This window comes from Balaenoptera acutorostrata, chromosome 11, assembly GCF_949987535.1.
Source record: "Balaenoptera acutorostrata chromosome 11, mBalAcu1.1, whole genome shotgun sequence".
Taxonomy (NCBI): Eukaryota; Metazoa; Chordata; class Mammalia; order Artiodactyla; family Balaenopteridae; genus Balaenoptera; species Balaenoptera acutorostrata.
Genome location: NC_080074.1, coordinates 66,335,236 through 66,346,128, shown reverse-complemented (window position 1 = coordinate 66,346,128; position 10,893 = coordinate 66,335,236). Strand labels below are relative to the sequence as shown.

The window sequence follows — 10,893 nt, the reverse complement described above, 5'->3', positions numbered from 1 at the left end:
TAGCTCCATTTCAGTTTGAATTTCCAAAGTTCAATGAGTTCAGCAGTTCTGCCAGCAGGGAGCACTATCTCCAGGGAACTGTGAGCTAGGCGCGGCCTGCATTTCCCGCATCAACCACAGAGGGCGCTGAGCCCGCTTCTCTGACCCGCCGTGCAGGTGCCTCCCATCGCGGACTTCGCCCTGCACGCAGCTGAAAGGAGTTCTATCTCCTCAAGCACCGCCAGGGCTTCCGCTTTGGGACTCGAAGGGCTAGCGTCTGTGCAACAGGAGTTCAGTCTCCATAGGACTCGCTGGAATTTGGGCTTCAGGACAACCTGGGGCTATGTCCATGCTGACAGGACCTGGGTTTGCTCAGGATCCGCCCAGGGAGGCACGGCCAGGAGTAAAAGGTGAGGAAAAATTGAGAAGTAAGGAAAGTGAGCAGAAGCTTCCTGTGTATGACTGACTGCTGGGGGGTGGGGGCGGGGATCCACCTTCAGATGACCCAGGAAGGGCTTGATGTGGAAAACTGGGTTTTTAATCAGGTTTCTGTGCAGTGAAGACTAGTGTCCTGTGTAGTTTTTTGGCGTGTGGTGTCCAATTTTCCCACCACTGTTAATTGTGGGGACTGCCCTTTCCACTTGGTGTGTTCTTGGCCCCTTTGTCATAAATTAACTGACCGCATCCATACAGGTTTAATTCTGGTCTCTCTGCTCTGTTCTTCTGATGCTTGCACCTGTTTTTGTGCCAATTTCACACTGTTTCGGTTATTGTAGCTTCACAGTATAGTTTGAAGTCAGGGTGCAAGATGCCTCCATCCTGTTCTCCTTTCTGAGGATCGCTTTGACCGTTTGCTGTCCTTTGTGGTTCCACGCAAATATTAGAATGATTTGCTCTATTTCTGTGAAAAATACCGTTGGAATTTTGGTAGGGATTGCATTCACTGTGTACATTGCTTTGGGTAGAATGGACATTTTTATAATATTAATTCTTCCATTCCATGAGCATGGGATATCTTTCCATTTGTTTGTGTATTCCTTAATTTCTTCATGTGTCAAAGGTCTTTCAAGTCCTTTGTTAAATTTATTTCTAGGTATTTTGTTCTTTTTGACGCAATTGTAAATTGGATTGTTTTCTTTGTCTTTCTGATGGTTCATTATTAGTGTTTAGAAATGCAGTTGATTTTTGTGTATTGATTTTGTAACTTCACTGAATTCACTTATTAGTTCTAATAGTTTTTTGGTGGAATGATGTAGAAAATTGGAATTCAAAAATCCCACTGTTTCTATCACATCCAGGTCATCCACAACACAGAAGACATAGTGGCTCCTAATATAATCTTCCCACGGTGCCCGTAAATTACAGGTGGACTCCTACATACGTGGGTGATTAGGTTCATGACTTTGTGTGAACTGGATCTGGGTAAGGCTTGGCCTTTACAAGGAGGTGTGATGTGTTCTGGCATGGTATTGACATGGTGTTTTGGAAAGTAATTTCAAACATACAGAAAATTTGCAATAGCAGTGCCAAGTACTGTTTATCTCTACTCAGATTCCCTAGCTGTCATTGCTTTACCACATTTGCCATTTCACACAAAATACTCCAGTGTGTTTTACCCAGAACAAGGACACTCTCCCAGGGAACCAGCACATAACCTCCAAATGAGGAAATTAGTATGGTTTCCACATTATAATCCAATCCACAGGCCCACTTCAACTTTCACCAGCTGCCCCAACTCTAGGGAAATGTCTTTTTCCATTCTGATCCAGTTTTCTTTTTCTGGAACCACTACTCTTACTTTCCCTCAGTTTTGCAACCTTGATGAACTTAAAGCACACAAGTTGAGTATGATCTGGCTGGCCTTTTCTGGCTGGCTTTTTTCACTTAGGATGTTTTAAGATGTTTTCAATGTTCATCCGTGTTGTAACATGTATCAGTACTTGATTCATTTTTCTCATTGTGCTTAAATGTCATAACATTTACCATTCAAACCATTTTAAGTATACTTAAAATTCTATGACATTAACCACATTCACATTGTTGTACAAATATCCTCACCATCCATGTTCAGAACTTTTTGATTTTCACTAATGAAACTCTGTAGTCATTAAACACGAATTCCCCTCAGCCCCTGGCAACTGCGTTCTACTTTCTCCCTTTGAATTTGACTTCTCTGGATACCTCATATAAGTGGAATCGTATTATTTTTGTCTTTTTGTGACAGGGCTATTTCATTTATCATAATGACTTCAAGGCTCATATACGTTGTAGCATGTGTTGGTATTTCCTTAGTTTTTATGACTGAATTACATTCCTTTGTGTATATGCCACATTTAGTTCAGTCCATTCATTCATCAATGGACACTTGGGTCGCTTCTACCTTTTGGTATTGTGATTAATGCTGCTGTTAATATGAGTGTACCCATATCTCTTCCAGTCCCTGCTTTCAATCTTTTGGGTGTATACCCTGATGTGGAACTGATGGATCATACGTTAATTCTATGTTTAAGTTTTTGAAGAACTGCCATACTGTTTTCCGCAGAGGCTGAACCATTTTATTTTATTCCTTCTATGGCGAATAATATGGCTGTTTATGGATCTACCCCATTTTTTTTTTCTTTTTGGCTGCACTGCACAGCATGTGGGATCTTAGTTCCCCAACCAGGAATCAAACCCGCGCCCCCTGCATTGGAAGCACAGAGTCTTAACCACTGGACCACCAGGGAAATCCCTGGATCTACCCCATTTTGTTTATCCATTTACCCTCTGCTGGACATTTGCGTTGTTTCTACCGCTTGGCTATTGTGAACAGTGCTGCTATCTATATATGTGTACCCGTGTTTTCAATTCTTTGGGGTATATATATATATATATATATATATATATATATATCTAGGAGTATAGTTGTTGAACCATATGCTAATTGTACATTTATGTTGTAAACATAGGTTGTACATTTTCCCATTTCCACAAGTAATTTTTAATGTTTCCAATTTCTCTACCTTGTTACCAACATTTGTTATTTTTAACTTTCTTGATTATAACCATTTTAGAATATGTGAGGGAGTTGTTGAATTGTGGTTTTAACTTGCATTTCCATCATGACTAATGATATTTGACATCTTTTTTCTGCTTGTTGACCATTTGTCTTGTGTGGAGAGCGGTCTATTGAAGTCATTTATCCATTTCTAAAATTGGGTTTTTTGTCTTTATGTTACTGAGTTGTAAAAGTTCTTGATATACTCTGGATAATGACTCATCATATTTTTAATGTGCAAATATTTTCTTTAATTCTGTGGGCTATATTTTCACTTTCTGAATTGCATCTTTTGATGCAAAAAGGTTTTTAATTTTGAGGAAATCCAATTTATTTTTTCATTGCTTGTGCTTTGCTCTCAGATCTACAAAACCATTGCTAAATCCTAAAGATTTATCCCCATGTTTTATTGGAGAGTTTATACAGTCATCCCTCAGTATCTATGGAGGATCGGTTCAAGGACAGCAGGGCATACCAAAATCTGCATATGCTCAAGTCTCTTATATAAAATGGTATAGTATTTGCATATAACCTAGGCACATCATCCTGTATGCTTTAAATCATCTCTAGATTACTTATAATAACTAATACAATGTAAATGTTATATAAATGTAAATACAATGTAAATGCTATGTAACTATTTGCTGGCACATGGCAAATTCAAGTTTTGCCTTTTGAAATTTTTGTAATTTCTTTTTTCTAATATTTTCAGTCTGGAGTTGGTTGAACCCATGGATGTGGAACCTGTGAATATAGGGTGTTGACTGTAATTTTACTTCTTACATTTAAACCTTTTATGTATTTTGAGTTACTTTTTGTATGGGTAGAAGGAAAGGGTCCAATTTCATTCCTCTGAATGTGGATAGCCAATTGCCTAGCACCGTTTGTTGAAAACACCATTCTCCCCCAATTTAATATTGTTGACTGTTGTCTAAAATCAGTTCACCATAGATGGGTGGGTTTATTTCTGGGATCTCCCTTCAATTTCATTCATCTATATGTATAGCTTTATGCCAGTCTCACAGTGTTTTGTTTACTGTTCCTTTGCACTAACATTTGAAAATGGGAAGTGTAAGCCTCCAACTTTGATTTTCTTTTCTAAGATTGTTTTGGCTCCTTGGGGTCACTTTAAATTCCATACGAATGTTAGGATCAGCTTGCGTATTTCTTCCCAAAGGCCTTTGGGAATTTTCAGAGGAATCACACTGAATGTGTAGCTTGCATTATGTACTATTGCCATCTTAACAATATTAAGTCTTTCCATCACCATGGGATGGCTTCACATTTATTTAATTTTTCTTTTATTTTTTTATCCATGTTTTATGATTTTCAACATCTAAGTATTTTTTAAACTTATTCTTTTTTATTGAAGTATATTTGCTGTACAGTATTATATGTTACAGGTGTACAATATAGTGACAATTTTTAAAGGTTATGTTCCATTTATAGTTATTATAAAATATTGGCTATATTCCCCATGTTGTACATCACAACATTACTGAGGACCAGCCCTTCCCTTGAGTGGAACCCTGATACATATAAACATGAGGCACATCTGCTCCTTCCTGTTACCTGGCATTAAAGGACTGACACAGCACTAGGAAGATGACAAATCATAAGAGAACTTGACCTAAATACAGGAGAACTCTGGGAGGGGAAGAGTCAGCAAAGAAAAGTAAAAGGAGGAAAGGGAAGGGAAGGAGGAAGAAGCGGGGCAGGGAGCAGCAAAATGGAAAGAGAAGGGGAAGCAGTAGGATAATGGAAGGGAAAAGAAAAAAGCAACAAATGGGAGAGATGAGATTGGAAAGTAATAGGAGAAGAAAAGGAGAAGAGAAGGATTTGGAAAACCTTTCCCAGATTCCTCCACTCGGGCCACGTGTTTATTTTCCTAATGAAAAGAATACAGGTTGGGTTTTTATGAATTGCATTAAAATTTTCAAGTTATTAATATGTATTCTTCTCAATATTACATTTAAGTCCATGCTTTGAGATACCCTATATACAGTGAGCACAAAGCAATAATTGAAAAAATGCAAAAGAGAACATTTTAACAGAATATAATGGTTCAAAGACAAGATAGATATCTCCATGGGCCACAAATATAAGAAAACTATTAATAAAAGCTGTGAGTAGGGCTGAAGCTGAGGGCCTGCTAGCTTCCAGGCTTAAGCAGTTAGAGGCAGCTATGCATTCAGCCCCTGCAAGTTAACAGAGACTAAAAGTTCTCCACCTGCAACCAGGACTAGAGCCAAAGTCACTCTGGAAGTGAGGGGCTGGGAACAGGTTCTCTATTTTACGAAAGAAAAATGAAAAACTTCTGCCTGCCACTGTCTGAGGCAAAAGCTTATATGGAGCACACCTAGGAACTGAGAGTGTGTGTGTGTGCTCTCCCACTAAAAATGAGTCTGAAATTCAACATTATAAAACACTTGGAAAAAACCTAACTCTACAAGAGCTAGCCAAAAAATCAGTATTTGGAAGATAAATTTATACTAGAGAATATTAAAATATTAAAAGTCTATAAATGCTTTAAAATAAATTTTTAAGCTCCTCAAAAAGACAGTGAATGAATAATTTACATACAACATAGAGAAAATCATGAAACACATGTGCAGAATTAAAACAAGCCCAGATAGATATGTAAAAGAACAAATTTGAAAACTGGAAATGAAAAATATAGCCACTAAAATGTTTAAAGACCCAAATGATGGACTAAACTCTAGACTTAACAGAGATGAAGAGAGAATTAGTGAACTGCAAGATAATGTTGAATACCTCACCCAGAACATAACACAGAGAGGCAAAGAGATAAAATATCAAAGAGCAGTACAGAGATGGAGTTTTCATGGAGAAGCTCCAACATTTGCTGATAGGAGTTACAGAAAAAACAGAATGGAGAAACTAAGGGAGAAGAGTAGCTTGAACAGATAGTGAGAATTTTCCAGAATTGAAAAGAGATATAAATTCTCATTAAAATATATCCAAAATACCATTAAATAAAATATAAATCCACACTTGGACACACAAAAGTGAAACTGTAGAATATCATAGATAAAGAAGAAGACACCTGTAATTATGTTCAGGGCAGCATTTTCTGAATAACAACAATTGAAAACAATCTAAATATTCATCAACAGAAGAATGAATACAAAACAGGTAGAAATACCGTTAAATATTGTAGTTAATGTGAGTGAGAGCAAGTATCAACATGAATAAACCTTAAAACAAATTGAATGAAAATACAAGGTACAGAATAATATGCAGAGTATTATGCCATTTGTTTAAAGTTTAAAACCATACAAAACAATACATATATTGTTGTGGGTATATACATGTATTAGAAAGACATGAAAATCTTCATAGAAATAATACACACAAATTCAAAATCCTCTGTAAAAAGAGCCTCAAGTAGAGACTATTTATTCTCCCAAACCCAGGTATATCTGGATCTAGAAGTAATCAATCTCACTCCTGGTACTTTTTTTTTAATTGAAATATAGATGATTTACAATGTTGTATTAGTTTCTGGTGTACAGCAAAGTGATTCAGTTATATACGTATATATATATAAAATATTCTTTTTCAGATTCTTTTCCATTATAGTTTATTACAAGTCATATAAGTAATGTCATATGGTATTTGTCTTTCTCTTTCTGACTTACTTCACTTAGTATGATAATCTAAACTCCTAATTTATCCCTCCCCCCGCCACCTTTCCCCTTTGGTAACCATAAGTTTGTTTTCTTTTTTTTTTTTTTTTAATTTTATATTCTTTTTTTTTTAATTTTTATTTATTTATTTATGGCTGTGTTGGGTCTTCGTTTCTGTGCAAGGGCTTTCTCTAGTTGCGGCAAGCGGGGGCCACTCTTCATCGCAGTGCACGGGCCTCTCACTATCGCAGCCTCTCTTGTTGCGGAGCACAGGCTCCAGACGCGCAGGCTCAGTAATTGTGGCTCACGGGCCCAGTTGCTCCGCGGCATGTGGGATCTTCCCAGACCAGGGCTTGAACCCGTGCCCCCTGCATTGGCAGGCAGATTCTCAACCGCTGTGCCACCAGGGAAGCCCCATAAGTTTGTTTTCTATGTGAATCTTTTTCTGTTTTGTAATAAGTTCATTTGTATAATTTTTTAGATTCCACATATAAGTAATGTCATATGGTATTTGTCTTTCTCTTTCTGACTTACTTCACTTAGTATGATAATCTCTAGGTCCATTTGTTGCTGCAAATGGCATTATTTCATTCTTTTTATGGCTAATATTCCACTGTGTATATATATACCACATCTTCTTTATCCATTCATCTGTCAATGGACATTTAGGTTGCTTCCATGTCTTGACTATTGTAAATAGTGCTGCTGATGGGGTGCACATATCTTTTCAAATTAGGGTTTTGTCCAGATGTATGCCCAGGAGTGGGATTGCTGGATCATATGGGAACTGTTTTCAGTTTTTTGAGGAAGCTCCATACTGTTCTCCATAGTAGCTGCCCCAATTTGCATTCCCACCAACAGTGTATGAGAGTTCCCTTTTCTCCACACCCTCTCCAGCATTTATAATTGGTAGACTTTTTGATGATGCCCATCCTGACTAGTGTGAGGTGGTACCTCATTGTAGTTTTGATTTGCATTTCTCTAATAATTAGTGATGTTGAGCATCTTTTCATGTGCTTATTGGCCATCTGGATATCTTCTTTGGAGAAATGTCTTTTTAGGCCTTCTGCCCATTTTTTTATTGGGTTGCTTGTTTTTCTTTTTTGTTTGTTTTGTTTTGTTTGTTATTGAGCTGTGTGAGCTATTTGCATATTTTCAAAATTAAGCTCTTGTCGGTCACATTGTTTGCAAATATTTTCTCCCAGTCCGTAGGTTGTCTTTTCATTTTGTTTATAGTTTACTTTGCTGTGCAAAAGCTACTCCTGGCACTTTAAGACCATCACTAACTCCACCTTCTTTTAAAGTCTCTTGCTTCTTTGAGGTTTACGTATTTTGGCCATATGCCTACCATCTCCCTTTGGTTACTCTCCCTCATTCCTTGAGAACACTGGAACTTACTTCATAGAATTCCTCTCCAACCCAAGATCTACTCCTACCCCAAGTGATTCAAACATCCACATGAGTGTCTTCCCCAAAACCTAGCCTCCTCAACACGATAAGCCTCACCTCTGCTCCACTGCAGTCACCCATTCCCACGGCCTCATCTTGAATCTTGCCATCACCTAGAACTGCTTCACCTCTGATATACACCTGAAACTAATATAATATTGTAAATCAACCATATTTCAATTTTAAAAATTAAGTGAACGTTTAAACTATAGAACACATCAATATGATGAAATACTACTCAGCAATAAAAGGAACCAACTACCGATACAGGCAAATTAAATTAGATGGATCTCAAGGGCATTTTGCAGAATGAAAACAATCTCAAAAGGTCACAGACTGTATGATTCTATTTACACAACATTTTTAAATTACAAAATTATAAAGGCAGAGAACAAATTAGTACTTGCCCAAAGTTAAGTATGATGGGAAGGAGAGGGTGGATGTGACAATAAAAGGGGTAGCATGAAAGAGATCTTGTGGTGATAGAACAGTTCTATATCTTGATTGCAGTGGTCGTTACACAAATCTATACATACATGTGATAAGATGAAAAAGAACTATACACACACATTGTACCAATGTCAAATTCCTGATTTTGATATTGTACTATAGTTACATAAGATGTAACCACTGGGGAGAACTGGTTAGAGTATACACAGGATCTCTCTGTACAATCTTTGAAACTTCCTGAGAAAAATCTATAATTATTTCAAAACGTAAAAGTTAAAAAAAATTTTTTTTTAAAAGAGAGAGCAGGAAAGCTGATATACATATGTTAATGTGAGACCAAATAAACAGGCATACCTCAGAGATATTGCACGTTCAGTTCCAGACCACCACATTAAAGCCAATATCACAAAAGTGAGTCACACAAATTTTTTGGTTTCCCAATGCATATAGAAGTTTAGTTTACATTATACTATAGTCTATTAAGTATGTAACCGCAGTATGTCTAAAAAAACAATGTACATACTTTAAAAATACTTTATTGCTAAAAAATGCTAACCATCATCTGAGCCTTCAGCAAGTCGTAATCTCTTTGTTGGTGGGGGGTCTCGCCTTGAAAAAGTTTGAAATATTGTGAAAATTATCAAAATGTGACACAGAGACACAAAGGGAGCAAATACTGCTGGAAAAAATGGTGCCAATAGACTTGCTTGACACGGTGTTGCCACAAACCTTTAATTTGTTTAAAAAAAAAACACACAGTATATGCAAAGTACAATAAACCAAAGTAAAATAAAATGAGATATGCCTGTACTTTTAGGCAAAAGCACTACTAGATGTAAAAATAATAGATTATTTGAGGCAGAAAGAAAGTAGGAAGAAATAATAAAGATAAGAGCACAATTATATAAAATAGAAAACAAAAATCCATTAAAAAAGGACAACTCAACCAAAAGTCTAACGAAAAACTAATGAAATTGATAAATATCTGGAGAGACTAAGAAAAAAAAGGGAGAATGCACTGATAGTCAATAACAGGAATGAAAAAAAGAGAATCACTAAATGTTATTCAGTCTTAAAATAGATAAGATTATATTATAAATAACTGTAATAAATTTGAAGATTTATGTGAAATGGGCAGATTCCTAGAAAATACATAGCTTACCAAAACCAACACAAGGAGAAACAGTAAATTTTAGTAATCATGTATCATTAGATAAATTGAATCAGGAAACAAAAGTCTTTCCACAAAGAAAACTTTAGCCTCTTATGGCTCTGTAGGCAAGTTCAACTAAATATTCAAGGAAAAAAAAATAATTCCGATCTTACACAAACTATTCCAAAGAATGTGAAAAAAGGATAGAAGCCCAACTCACTTTATGAGAGTAGCATAACCATGATAGCAAAACAAAACAATTACCAACCAATTTCACTTATAAGCCCAGATGTAAAAATCCCAAAACATACATATATAATCATATATAGAGAGAGACAGCACCTAAATCCAAGAACCTAAAAAGAATAATAAAATATGACCAGTAGGGTTTATATGAGGAATAAAAAAATATGCTTATAATTAGAAATAAATGTCTTTCAACATATTAGACATAAAAAAAGAAAAATCATAGTCATCTCAATAGACGCAGAATTCTTCCGACAAATTTCAGTATGTGATTTTTTTTTTTCAATTTAGCAAACGAGGAATAGAAAGGAAACTTGCTAACCTGATAGTATCTGCCAAAAAAAACCTGCAGCAAGTTTTTTAAGTCCATATCCTTCTGAATCCAAACCCCAGGCACATGGCCACATTTTAATGCTTTCTTTTCAAATAAATCCAAGAAGTTGAATATGGCTGGAGAGTAATGTGTAAGAGAAAGAACATTTCCTTGAGCTGACTGACATTAGATAAGTAAGGTCAGATCAGGAAGGGTCTTAAATGTCATCATACTAAAGAGCTGTTTGTTCCTGACAAGTGAGATACCACTGAAGGCTAGAGGTTGGCATAAGCAGTGGAGTGACTGGATAAAGTTTCTTTCCGAGATCATTCTGGCTGCAGTATGGATTAAAGAAGGGTAAAACTTCAGGCTGGGAAACCAGTTAGAAGGTTTTCTCTTGAGAGAAAACAAGGGGTCACAGATTCCAGTCCCTGCAGGAGCCAGACATGTAACAAAAACCAGTGAAGCAGGCAGGTTCTAAAGACAATAGGGAATGGTAGGAACTGTGAAAAATCAAAAGCACGTATCTTCTCTAAAAGGATAGCCACTATTCAGCTCCAATTAATAGTCTTCATGCAAGAATACTGCCCGGTATTGCTAGATCTTACAAATTTTC

At 36.4% G+C, this 10,893-nt stretch overlaps 1 protein-coding gene across 1 annotated transcript in view; it reads left to right on the top strand.

Annotated features, from left to right (window-relative positions):
• The first annotated feature begins 250 nt into the window (after positions 1-250).
• The window catches only part of SPMIP11 (sperm microtubule inner protein 11), a 97,947-nt gene continuing 87,304 nt past the window's right edge, over positions 251-10,893 (top strand). The window contains exon 1 of the mRNA XM_028165768.2: positions 251-389. Within this exon, the coding sequence (XP_028021569.1) occupies positions 323-389 (67 nt within the window). The 5' untranslated portion in view covers positions 251-322. The remainder of the gene's footprint in view (positions 390-10,893) is intronic.